This window comes from Elephas maximus, chromosome 2 (assembly GCF_024166365.1).
Source record: "Elephas maximus indicus isolate mEleMax1 chromosome 2, mEleMax1 primary haplotype, whole genome shotgun sequence".
In the NCBI taxonomy this organism is placed as follows: Eukaryota; Metazoa; Chordata; class Mammalia; order Proboscidea; family Elephantidae; genus Elephas; species Elephas maximus.
In genome coordinates, this window is record NC_064820.1 from 118,975,468 (window position 1) to 118,989,413 (window position 13,946).

General features: G+C 37.2%; 1 protein-coding gene across 1 annotated transcript in view; it reads left to right on the forward strand.

The window, feature by feature from the left end:
- The window catches only part of MAN2A1 (mannosidase alpha class 2A member 1), a 180,989-nt gene that overhangs the window by 117,144 nt on the left and 49,899 nt on the right, over window positions 1-13,946 (forward strand). Inside the window, exons 13-16 of the mRNA XM_049871853.1 lie at window positions 4,070-4,235; window positions 5,981-6,199; window positions 6,945-7,067; window positions 10,178-10,292. Coding sequence (XP_049727810.1) covers window positions 4,070-4,235; window positions 5,981-6,199; window positions 6,945-7,067; window positions 10,178-10,292 — 623 coding nt within the window. The remainder of the gene's footprint in view (window positions 1-4,069; window positions 4,236-5,980; window positions 6,200-6,944; window positions 7,068-10,177; window positions 10,293-13,946) is intronic.

A 13,946-nucleotide genomic window follows, 5' to 3' on the forward strand; every position in this document is an offset into this window, starting at 1 on the left:
TTTTTTTGGTTGATTTTCTTCATTCTCGCTTGCTCCAGACAGCATAGGACTAGTAGAGTGTCTTAGATGGCCATTCACAAGGTTTTAAGACCCCAGATGCTACTTACCAAAGTAGAATATAGAACATTTTCTTTATAAACTATGTTATACCAGTTGAGCTAGATGTCCCCGAGACCATGACCCCTAGCCCTTAGGCTCGTAATTCAGGCCCTCAGGGAGTTTGGATGTGTCTGTGAAGCTTCCATGACCTTGGCTTGGTCTAGTTGTGCTTACTTCCCCAGTACTGTGTACTCTTACCCTTCACCAGAGTTACCACTAATCTATTGTCTATTTAGCGTTTTGCCCTCCCCACCCTTCTTCTCCCTTGTAACCTTTCTGTGTGTAAACATTTTCATGAGTTTTTATAATAGTGGTCTCAACCCTTTTTTTCCCGTCCCGCCCAAAGCAGATCATTTTCTGCCCTCTAGTTTGATTGGCAGGTAACATGTGAGTACATTTTCTGCATGAGGCAAGGGTCGTTCCATCCATATAGAGAGTCGAAATAATTTCCAGTAACCCCACCTTGTGGGGGCCCAGCATCACAATGAGAACCAGGAAGCTGATGTAACTTTATGACAGATGGTAGATACAAAGGTATTGCTAATGTGGCAGGGGGAGGGTGGAGCTCTGAGCTTCTTATACAGTTACCTCAAAAGTAAAATAGAGATTAACTCTCCTCATTTTCAGGATATAAATATTACTCTTACCTTTTGTTAGTGCTGATCAAATATTAATAGTTTTCAGTAAGCTAGTATGATACTATGATATGATATTGAAACCTGTTGCCTTTTTTTCACAGCTTGTGGACTTAAAAACTCATATTTGGGGATAATGAGAGTATAACAAAACATGATAATGATAATGAAAATTTGGTTAATTTGCAGTAATGTGTTTATTTCCAAAGGAAATATAATTTATAGATGATCATGCTTTTTCTTTACTCTGCCTAAACTGTGCAGAGACATGAGTTTGTGTGTGTATGTGTGTCAGATAAATTTGCACTGTGATGCACTTGAAGAACTTGCTGTGAATCTCTAATTACGTGAAAGAATTATTTTCTTAGTGCAGCATTATACTCATTATATATTCTACACATTTAGTTTTTGAATAGATTCCTGGCATGATAATTACATAATCATTCAGTACAGTAGAAACATCATTATGGTCAAATACTAATTAGCTACTAAAATGAAACAAAACAGAACCTAGTTCACAGCTTGTTATGAAAAGTGATTTAATATTGTAGAAAACCAAATGTATGGTTAAAATTATTATTTGCTTAAAATGTGAGTCAATTTTTTTCCCCATGGAGAAGAGTCAGTGTTCTGGATGCTTATTATCTAATTTATTGCTTGGGAACACATTGTATTTTATTATCAGAGACTTCCTGACCAGCTCTGTGTAGTAGAGCATCCAGAGAACCTGCCAGTGGGGATTCTTGCTTAGTGGGCTGCAGATGACCGGGGTGCCTTGGGGCTCTCAATGCAGAATTAGGCTCTCTGAGGGCTCTTCCAGGCCACATTTTCTAGAGTTTTCTAGAGTTCTTCACATACTAGCTCTCTAAGTTTCTGGAAACATAGGATTTGGTGGTAAATCACTCATTTCTGGAGGACTGGTTTGAACATCTTTAGTGCTGTGAAGATAAGTGATTCTCAACAGTTTTTCTTCATCACTGCATCTGAGGAATTTGGTACAGTCTTGGAGGTAACAGTGAATCTTGGCATCGGTGATTCTCCAGGTGTGTTTGTAATAGGAAAACAAGCAGGTTAAATGTATACTGTGGTGGAGGGGAAGTGGAAAGATGCAAGTAAAATCCCTCAAGTAGCTGTCGAACAGATCTCTCAAGGGAGCATTACCTTCACTCTCCTTGAGAATTGCTTCTGTACATAAAATGGGGCTTTATCCACTACTCAGAGCCCCTGGGTAGTTCAAACAGTTAAGCACTCGGCTGCTAACCAAAAAATTGGAGGTTCAAGTCCACCCAGAGGTACCTCAGAAGAAAAGCCTGGTGATCTACTTCAGAAAAATCAACTATTAAAAGCCCTATGGAGCACAGTTCTACTCTGGCACACACAGGGCCACCGTGAGTCAGAATTAACTTGACAGCAACTGGTATCTACTAATAGAAGGTTTGAGCCCCCTTTGGAAATACACTTGGGACTAAATGACTTCATTTTCTCTTGTATACATATGGAATTTTGAGGAACATAAGCAACATAATCTAAGTCTTATTAAAGTGATGTATACTGTAAGCTTAATAGGAATTAGACACATTCATGTTGTTGTATTGTCACCTTTAGTATTTCAGGATATTGTTTAATTCATAAATGTTTCTCCTGGTAAATATTTTATAAGTCAGATTTTTCCCAGATTTTATGTTATATCCTCTTTCTTTTTCTTTATTCTCTCCCCTTGTCCTTCTCTTTTTGGCCTCTGTACGTACTTGTTTGCTCTCTTAATGAATGGTTTGTAATGTAATTGAGAACAAAAATACACACGATGCACACATGGAGGTTGAAAGAGTATTACTAGGCTTCCTGATAAAAAAAAATACATTACAATAAATGATGCTAGCTTGCTTCCTACCACCTCCAATATAACTACCGTATGTGAGGAGAGTGGGTTGTTGGTGTGTGTGTGTGTGTGATTATTCAGTTCTGTGTTCCTGCACTTATAAAATTATGTAAAAACTCGTTGCTATCGAGTTGATTCTGACTCATACCAGTCCTACAGGACAGAGTAGACTACCCCATAAGGTTTCCAAGGAGTGGCTGGTGGATTTGAATTGCAGTCCTTTTGGTTAGCAGCCAATCTCTTAACCACTGTGCCACAAAAAATTTCATATCATGAAAATACCCACTAATAAATCAGTGAGTTATACAATTAGTCAGATGTCCTTATTTAATTCACCCTCGGATTATCCATTTATTGGAAGATAATATGATGCAAATTGATTATGAAGTAAATTCTTAATCTTTCAAAGGATGTGGATTTCATGAAGTTTATGACGTGTTGTTCTGGACTGTTCCTATTCACAGGCAAAATCATGAAACACTGGGGATCTGGCAGAAAATCAAGGATGTCCAGTGCTTCACATGAGAATTATTTGAGTATTAAAGAATTGAGAGAGGCCTTTACTAATTTTTTTTTTTTTTTGGAAAAATGATGACATCCTCAAATATTTAAAAAAAAAAAAAAAAAGTTTAAAAACCACCCTGTGAAACTTAAATGTTATATGAAGGATGTCATAATGTGCTAATGTAAAATATTGTCAGAAAAATTCTGCCAAAAATCTCAATTATTTTGTATCCCTTCTAAGACTTGCCCATAGTGGCAAATATTGCTTAAACTTATTTTTAAAAGTCTTTATTTTCCTTTTTCTAGCTAAGTCTCAACTTTTTTTGTACCACTATTTGTTATAAAATTTTGACCCCTATTTGAAGTGGATTCACTTCAAGTGTCCTTTCTTCCAGAATTGACTTTCTTGGATAATAAAGGTCTCCTGTATATAAAATAAACGTTTGAATTATGTGATCTGCATGTACAGCCATATTTTTTTTTGCTGTGTTAATGGTCTAAAATGAATGCCGAATTTTTAGTTTCAGTTAATCATGGCTAAATTGCAAACAGACAAATTATGTATTTTTTATTCAGTGAGACTAGGCAGGGACCAGAGTTATTAGTTGCATAGAGCTGATTCTTTTAGACAGCTCAATAAAACCATATTTATATAGGTTATTTTCTGGGCTATGGAAATAACTCGATTACAATTCTATTAATGCCTTCCATTTGTAAAACATTTTATAATTTAGAAAGTGCTTTTGAATCCTATTATTTCATAACCCTTTGTACTGTTTGCTTATTTGTTGTGATGAAATTGCCTATTCTCTAGAAGTTCTGCAGAGTGTTCCTTGTAATTCTTCTCCATTTGTTGCCTCTATTACTATCGGTTTTAACCTGAGGTCTTACAAGAGTGTGAAAGAAGTGAAAATACTTTGAGATACCAGTAGTGAAGCTGCTGTTTTTGCAGGTACCTTGTGGTCTACAATCCTTCAGAACAAGACCAGAATTCGGTGGTCTCAGTCTATGTGAGTTCCCCCACTGTGCAAGTGTCCTCCGCTACCGGAAAACCTGTGGAAATTCAAGTCAGTGCAGTTTGGGATACACCAAATGCTATTTCACAAACAGCCTATGAGGTATGTTGTTGGCATAAATGAGGCACGGTAAAGAGTGGCCAGTGTATAGTCTGTATATGCATATGTGACCTGTGGAGCCGTCATGTTTGTGTATGTGAAGTAGTTCAGAGTTGTAAATACCAGAGAGCTTAACTGACCAGTTAAGTGACACTAAAGGAAAATAGATTTTATGTTTCCTCAGATTTTAGTATCTACATTAGTATGTATAGTGTTTGTTATTCTCATATGGTATTATATATATTAGTAGTAGTACATACTGTTAGTATGTAATTGTATATCTTTGTTGGTATGTATATTGTAGCTTTATTCCAAAGTAATCATTACTTATAAAAATTGGGATTTTTTTGGTCTAACTCAGTTTAACAATAGTTACGCATATTGAAATTGAGATAAAAACCACCCGTCTAAATAACTTTGGATAGTTTGAACTTTTAATTACAAAGATAACATATAACAAGCCACAGAACTACTCCTTAAACAGCTAAGATGCTTCTTTTCTGAGATATAATTATGGAAAATCTGGGCACAAGTAATAGGCATCTTTTTGAAAGTTTCTTAAAATAAGCATTGTTAAACTGAGCCCTGCCTCACTAGAAAGGTTGGACTTTTCAGAGTCTGAAGTGCAATTAGAACTATACTTCTGAAGATGCAGCCATAAACTTGTATGGTGGAATGCGGTCAAGTCTATTCCTACTCATAACTAACCCTAACTCACTGTTCTCAATTCAATTCCAACTCATAGCGACCCTATAAGGCAGAGTGGAACTGCCCCATAGGGTTTCCAAGGAGCAGCTGGTAGATTTGAACTGCCGACCTTTTGGTGAGCAGCCAAACTCCTAATCACTAGTCACCAGTGCCCCACTCCTACGCATAAAAAAAAAAAAATTGCCGTTGAATCAATTCTGACTCATAGCGACCCTAGAGGACAGAGTAGAACTCCCCCACAGGGTGTCCAAGAAGCACCTGGTGAATTTGAACTGCCGACCTTTTGGTTAGCAACCGTACCACTTAACCACTACACCACCAGGGTTTCCTTCCTGCTCATAAAACCAAACCAAACCCACAGCGGTCGAGTCAATTCCGACCCACAGAGGAATCTCTAAAAGACGTTGTTAACACCCGTTTGTGGCTGCTGTTATAAATGCCTCATCCTCTTGGTAGAAAGGGAAGAGTATAATACAAGGGTTGATCGTATTTTCCAGGCAACACTCCATCTAGAAAAAGGAACAGTGTCTCCTGGAAGGCAGGGTCACGTCCTGTGCTGTGTGCATCACCATACCTGCCTTGTTCATGTCTGGTAAACCCCAGGGATTCAATGACTGGTGCTGCCTACACTAATGGTGTTTAATATTTATATTATTACATTTACCATTTTTGTTTTCAATATACTGAAATAGAGCAATATTATGAAAGTTTTTTTCTAATAATTAGAAGAAATCATGTTCACAATAAGCCTGTACCTTCACAGAGAATTTCCTCTATAAACATCCATTAAGAGCACTGTAGGACAGTTGAAGATGGTCACATAATTTCACATATTAGATGGAAATATGAAAGCCCTTCATAAGCCTGTTGGGTTGGGGTAACTGAGATGTAGATACTCTACCTATAAATTATTGAAACATATTATTATGTTGTCTTTTTAAAAAATGTCATTTTTTCTTGTTTTTGCTTAAAGTGTAAGTGGTTATTCTTTCAGTAGGTTACACTTCTCTTTAATAAATTACCTCTGCTATCTTTTAAAGATCTCTTTTCTAGCGCATGTACCACCATTGGGATTGAAAGTGTATAAGATTTTGGAATCAGCAAGTTCAAAGCCATCCTTAGCTGATTATGTTCTATATAATGGTAAAACAGAAATTAGAGGAATTTTCAACATAAAGAATATAAAAAGTGCTGAAGAAGATATAATGCTAGAGAACTCCTTTATTAAACTTTGGTTTGGCCAATCTGGTCTTATGCAGGTATGTTCACCTAAGTTGTTCTGGAATTCATAGATGCTTTATCACTTTACTACATGTGGAGATTACTTATGCAAAGCGAAAATAGGTGTACTTAGGTAGGACTGTACCTGATATTCTGGGCAACAGGATGGATGAGCTGTGTCTATGTCTGCCTCCTCCTTGTGGTCCACAGTAACCAGTGCTACTCACGAGTGTCATCTGTGAATACTGCTGCCCTGTCAACAGCCTGTTAGTGGTCCAGGAGTTAAGTACAGAAATTGTGAGTTAAGAAAGTTTTATGGAAAATTTTAAAGCAATTTGACAGAGTAAATTTATGTCTGTTGACTCTGGTCCTAAAAAATTTGAGTGTGCATCTAGTATGTCACTTTGATTTCATTTTTCTGGTAATTTTGCTTTTATTGTACTGTACACAAATATTGGTTTATGTAGATTGGAAATAAAAAACAAACCTGCCACATCACAACAGAAAGTTTGAAAAGCAGTGGTCTAGACCCTTAATTTGTATATGTCTTTTCTTGACAAAGTGTATTCTGGCTTTCTGTCCCTGAGATTTGAAGGTTTCAAATCTCAAGGCTAACTATAAAGGTTGGAGTGATCAACCAGTGACTTTGAGTATTAGAAATTTAATGTTTTTCAATCTATTCTGATAGGTTTTTTTTTTTTAATTAACATACACATGGAAACAGATGCAACATGATTAATATGTTAAATAGTGAGTTGCCTTTTAAATTTTTTTTATTCTTAGAAAATGGTAAATAAAGAAGATGGTAAACATCATGAAGTGAAACTGCAATTCTCATGGTATGGAACCACAAATAAAAAAGACAAAAGTGGTGCGTACCTCTTCTTACCTGATGGGGAAGCCAGGGTAAGTGCTGATGAGATGAGCAGTCAGTAGATACATGTTGAAAGAGTAATGAGAAAAAAAAATGTTTCGTTGTTTGATCCTCTGTTAAGGATAGATGAGCTTTTGGGTTCAATATTCTAACCCTTTATTGATACCTAGCAGCTCATAATTGAAAGTTAGATAAATAATTTTTCAGAGAGAGAATACAGTTAGGATGCTACAATGAACAAATGCCCAATGAAATTTGAAGTTAGAAGGCAGCTAGATTTGACTTGTGGTGCTGTGGTGCCACTCTATACATATACAGCACGAGCATCTCTATGTACATAGAGAATATTTAGCCGTATGTGAAAAATCAGTTGTCCGTTGGACCTTGCGTTGCTCCTTAACTTTAAGCACTGAAAAACAGAAAAACAGAGCGTAGGTTTGTTTGTTTCCTACCTTTGACTATAAAGGCAGTATATGCAAATTCTGGCACATTTTGAAAATGCAGAAAACAAAACAAAACAAAAAAAACAGTAAAAATTACCAACTATTCCATAAGCCAGTGAAAACCACTGCCAATATTTTGATGCATTTTTTATTGTCTTTTGTTCTAGGCATATCCTTCTCCCCTCCTTCCCATTTTGTCTTATTGCATGCACATATTTTATTTTACGTTTGTAAAAATGCTCACACTCTGGTGGTATATTCTTTGAAAACACAACCTTAGTATATACTGGTATCTTAAGAATCCCATGTGGTTTGGTTTAGGTTTTTTTATTGTTGTATATGTACTTTTTCCTCCAGTTCTTCACTGTTATAAAATTGTGATAAGCATTCTTTGCAGCATTCTTTTTATGCAAGTGTGATTATTTCCTGAGAAGAATTTTCCAGAAGAGTCATTTTCCATCAATTTAGGGAGCCTTTTAAGGCTTTTGATACATACTGCTTATTTTCCCCCCAGAAAGACTGCATAAATTTCCACTCCTACCATGTGTTTTGAGAATAGTTCTCTAATATTCTATTGTACCTCTGAGAGCTAGCCATGTTAAAAGCCTTGCCAGTAATAACTGAAGCATACTTTACTGTTAAGATTTTTTTTCATATGATTACTAGTGAGGTTGAACTTTTTTTGTACATTTATCTTTTTATGTGTGTGAGTTTCTTAAGTTCCCTGAAATCAGTTTTTGTGTATAGTATAGTAAACACAAGTGGTTTATGGTGGCACAGTGGTTAAGTGCTCAGCTGCTAACCGAAAGGTTGGCGGTTCATACCCACCCAGCGGCTCTGCGGGAGAAAGACCCGGTGATCTCCTCCTGTAAAAATTATAGCCTAGAAAACCCCTGTGGGGCAGTTCTGCTCTCTCACATCGGGTCACTGAATTGAAAATCGATGGTACCCAAAAACAACAATAGTAAACACATTCTTTTTTCCTACTTTGCAAAATTTTCCCAGTTTGTCATTTAATCTGTTATTTATTTTTCTGTTACAGTAGTTTTTGGTTTTTGTGTTGTCAATTCTGTATTTTTTTTAGAGTTTCTTCCTTTGCTTTCATAGTTATATAGGACTCCCTGCCTGAGTATCAATATCCACCTTCTTTTTTTGCTGCTTAGGGGCCTGTGTCCTGAAAAAGTTACTGTTGTTCTGCAGTTGTAGGAAAACCTGCTAACCAGAATCAAATATTAGATCGTAAGGGATCGTGTAGGCCACACTAAGAATTCTAGTTTTTGTTTGTTTTAAATCATTGAGGAATTAATGAAAGGTCACAACAGCTTATGGTAGGTATTACAGATGGGCAGTGGATCCTAAGTGTAAACTGTGTCAGAATTTTCTTACCAGCTTTTGAAACTGGACAGGTATTTTGTTTCATTTGACTGGTCTTACGCTTTTTTTTTTAAAAAAAAGTAGCTTTGTTATGGAATATTATGCATAGATAACAGTAACTAATTTTTTAAGGCCGTTTTATCATTAAAATAGCTCTAATGTCAGATAGAGCCCTGGCGGCAAAGTGGTTAAGAGCTCAGGCTGCTAACCAAAAGGTCAGTAGCTCAAATCTGCCAGCCACTCTTTGGAAACCCTATGGGGCAGTTCTGCTCTGTCCTGTAGGGTCTCCATGAGTCAGAATTGACTCAACAGCACACAACACAACATAGCAATGTCAGATAGGAAGATCAAATTCTATATTATCATATATTTACAAAGAGAAATTAAATGACCATCCAGGAAAGAGGCAGTATTGGAAAGAGGCAGGAGCCCAGGAATTGCCATCCAGGGTTCTCATCCCTTTGTTTCACGCTGTGTGGTAGATGCACACACTTTGTCAAGTGTAAAAGCATTATATTAATTTCAGAATGTTTTTCCCTAGCCAAAGAGGTATATTTGGAAGGAAATTACACAATTCTGAAAATAATATACTAAAGTAGCTCACATTGCAAACCTGGCCTTTTTATGCCATTGCCACGCTAAGACTTCTAATACTTAAGAAAATAAATTCTTCAGAAGTGCTTTAAATTTGTTCCTATGCCACTTAAATTATGTGGTTTCTCATATTTTCTTGAATTTAGATGCTAAATAATGAAGGTTAAACCAGTGATTTCCAAGTAGTTTTTTCAAGTTTGTAATTTTGCTTTGTATCCAGCTCCATCTTCAAGTATGTTTTATAGCACAGTAAGCCTAAGTGTGATTAAACTGTGTTTTTGAATCTTGCCTCCTGTTTGTTTAGATGACTCCCTGTGGTTTTCCTTGCCCTGTGCCCTGACCCCTGAACATTAGGGGGCCATGCTTGTGTTAAATGTCTGCTTGAGAAAATGTCAGTGCTGTGGAACCATTTCTAATTCTATGAAATAACTGTATTGATAATATAGAGGAATCCTAATTAGAAATTTTTATACCGGGGAGGCATATTTGTGGATCACTAGGCCAATCAAGTTGTGAACATTTTTATTTTCTCTCTTCAGTGTTTATAATGAAAACCTTATAATCAATATTTGCAGCAAGTTTATATTCTGGTACATTGTAAGGTTTGGTTTTCATTTAAAGTAGCAAATATCAGGTGATAAACATTTGCCATTTTGGAGACAATAATGAATATTTCTTGGAAAAGCTTGGAAGCAAATATATTTTTCTTAAAAATGTCATTTTCTCTTCAGCTCTATGGGCACCCCACACTGCCCTTTGTCAGAGTGACGCGTGGAAGGATTTACTCAGAAGTGACTTGCTTTTTTGACCACATTACACATAGAGTGCGGCTCTACCACGTGCAGGGTAAGGAAACAGAGAAACCTGGCTGTGAAATGTACCTGTACTTTCCTTGAAGTCCTGCTTTTCTTAATTATGTCTTTTTTTTAAATAGCAGTTGGTTTTTGGAGCTGATGTAATTTTTTAAACTTGCATCATACTTTTAGCATGACTTAAAATATAATATTTACCCTTTGGTAATAAAAAATGGTAAAACATTTAGCCCCTTCTTACACATGGCTTTTCCCATGTATACCTTCTCATTTCTACCACATTTGTCTTAGCAGTGAGCCCATTAACTAGAGACTGCGTATTTCTAACCTAAAAACAGTGTGGAGTTGTTGTTTGTTTCTTATAAAGTGGAAATTATATCAAATGTGGCTTTCAATTAATGGGCCACTGTACATACCACTGCTGTGATACGTGCACATGCATGTATACACACACACACACACAGAGCCTGGCTTGAATGTAGACTATATCGCAATAGAGGATAGCATTGGATTTTGAAAGAAAAGTGTTCTAAACCAGTTTTGTGTGTTCACAACTCTTCTTAGAGTACAAAATCGGACAGTTGTTTATTGCTTTTAGAACAGTATTGAGCAATTTTTGTGTCTCTGTTAACCAAAGTGTTGGGAAATTGGCTTTTGATCCCTGTAGGAACTTAACCCTGGGCAACCGGTCCTTCCAAACCAACTGGGTAGAGCTGTGGATCCCAAACACTCTCAGAATTGCAGTTATGTTGGTTGACTTTTGAATTCAGTGTTTTTAGAAGAGAGTAGTTTTCTAGCCACATATTTAACCCTGGTAAGCAGGCCATTTACCATGATATCAACTCTCTCAGAAAAAGACCTCATAGAAGTCCTTATTTAAGATTATCTGTGCTGTTAGCTAAACTTAAAAAATTAGAGAAGGAAAAATATTCTTCCCCTAAACCTTCATACAAGTAGAAAATAAAGCATCACGCAGACTAATTATAAGATGTACGAACATGCATTATTTACTTTTTAGGTATTGTGGAGAATAAAAGGGTGCTCACGATGTTCTGAATAAAGGGATTTCTTAGATAGCTGAAATTCAGTTTTCTTATTTCAGGGTCTAAATTTAATTTTGCTTTTACTTAACTCTTTTTTAACTTTGACTTTAATTAGTTTGCCTTTTGCTAAAATTTCGGGTACAGGTAAACTTTCTCATTCTATTTTATAGGTAAAAATATGGTACATTTTTAGAATAACCCGTGATTCATAGGTTGAATCAAGAAGTCAGAGTTCTGGAAGGTGGTAAAAAGAACACGAGACACTGAGTCCTAAGTGTGACTTCTAAAGTTTATGCAGTTACTTTGTTACCTGTAGGAAACTTTGTAGTTCTCAAAGAATATTTTATGGCATCTCCCCAAACTTCTAGTAAGGCAGAAACAATGCTTTTGACCATCCATTTGTATTCTTGAGCAAGCCATTGTTTAATACTCTGAGAGCTCTGAAATTACATTTTCCAGCTATCACCAAAGGTTTCATTTTATGGTAGAAAATAGCATTATCACACCTAAGGGTGCACTTACCTATTTTTCAATTTTGCCTAAACCCATTACTTTTTAATGGAAAAGTTCTTCCTGAGTGCAATATGGCACATGTTCAGTTTACCGTTGTTTTCATCAGTCATATTCAGAGATAGGCTAGGTTTTGAAGCAAATGCTGAAACAAGTCATCACAGAATTCTCACTTCTTAATCAATTATATGATTTGCTTTGGCTTTTATTTAATTGCTCCTGTCAACATCAGTGCCTCTCCTGAGTTTTCGTTGGGTCATCCAGGGACTTAAATCTCGTATTGCAGGGCAGTTTCCATAAAGTAGGTGGCCCTCTTCTGCTGCTAGTGGCTGTAGTTGAGCTTGTCACACTTCAGTGGTCCACCATGGAAATTAATAGACTGACTTGGTTGTTGACTTATTCCAGCAAATACACGCTCGTTAGAACTAAATGGTCATGTTGTCTTTTCCCCACCTCATTTCCAAGGACTGCCCAAGCAGCTTACAGCCCTTGGCAAGGATGAGGGCCTCTAGGATGTAACTGGCTCCTGGTCCCCCAGGGTGGCCAGACTGGCTTTTTACTCAGCATTTCTCTACTCTCAGCTTACCCCTTTCTGATCTCTGCCTGGTTTCTGCCTCTTTTCTTTATTTTTCTTCTCTCATATGTTTCTTTCCTAGGTTGTTTTTCTTCTCCTTGGTGTTATGGTGTAGAGGCTTGGCTCTGGTGGACATTGCCTATTGGCAGGTGCCTCTCTCCTTTATCACCAGACTGACCTGTCTTGGCACCTCGAGCATCCACTGAAGTCTTGGTTTTCACCTATTTTCACTTTTACTCGGTGCTCATAGTCCGCTGGCTCACTGCTATGGAAATATTTTAAAGTGACAAAGTATAATACTGTTCCTTCCAGTGCTTGAAATCTCCAGAAGTCTGACCTCTAGGTAATTGAGGCATTTTAAAAATGAGGTTCGATTGGCCAGATAAAAAAATAGAGGTTATTCTGAATAGGGCACTTGGACTATTAGCATAGTAAAAAATAAAGATACAAACCTCAGATTGCCTCTGGATCTCTCAGTACGTAGAATAAACTTGGGCTGAATCATTTTTTCCTGATTAGATTTTTGTAGCTTGAAAGCAGAAAGCTTCAGAAGTTCATGGGGAATGACAGATAAATAAGTACAATGCGAAGATAACTTAGAGTGCTTTGCCAGGTAACTTTTAGTGTACTTCTCTGAATTGAACCTGAAACCAGCATATATAAAACCACTCCAGTTAACACATGAAGCTTTTTCTCTCTCTGGCCCAGAGCAGGTCTTTTTTCAACATGAAAGTGGTTGGTGGGAGGTAAGGATACCATGATTACTTGAAAGGCTCCCTTCCAAACTAGGCTGTCCTGTGCTTATAATTGAGCCCCTCTCAAAAAATTTCCTCCCCGCCTAAATAAGCCCGTTGTAGAGAGTGAGCCTTTTTTCAGGATCCTCTGTGGCCCACTTCTATCTTTTCTTTCTTTCTTTCACACCATTGCCTGATGTTTGCAGCTGTTTCTTCTCAGTTTGAGTAGTGCCATACCAGGAAATGAAGGTCTTGAAAGCTGGACTCCATCCACATCATTAAGGTAGACTACTGTGAGGAGGCAGCTTTTCCCTAGCTGTCTTTTGAGTGCCTTCCAACCGGAGGGGTTCATCTTCTGGCACTACACCAGACAACGTTCTGCTCATATGCATAAGGTTTTCACTGACTAATTCTTTTCAGAAGTAGACTGCCAGGTCCTTCTTCCTAGTCTGTCTTAGTCTGGAAGCTCAGCTGAAACCTGTCCGCAATGGGTGACCCTGCTGGTATTTGAATACCAGTAGCATACGTTCTACCATCGCAGCAACATGCAAGCCCCATAGTACGACAGACTGACAGATGCTGAACTATATGAAGAAGAACGGGCCATCGGGATTGGAGGAAGATTCGTTAACAACCTGCGTTACGCAGAAATGTTTGTTTGCTTCAAGTAAAGAGGACTTGAAGCACTTACTAATGAAGTTCAAAGACCACAGCCTTCAGTATGGGTTACACCTCAAGATAAAGAAAACAAAAATTCTCACAACTGGACCAATAAGCAACATCATCACAAATGGAGAAAATATTGAAGTTGCCAAGGATTTCATTTT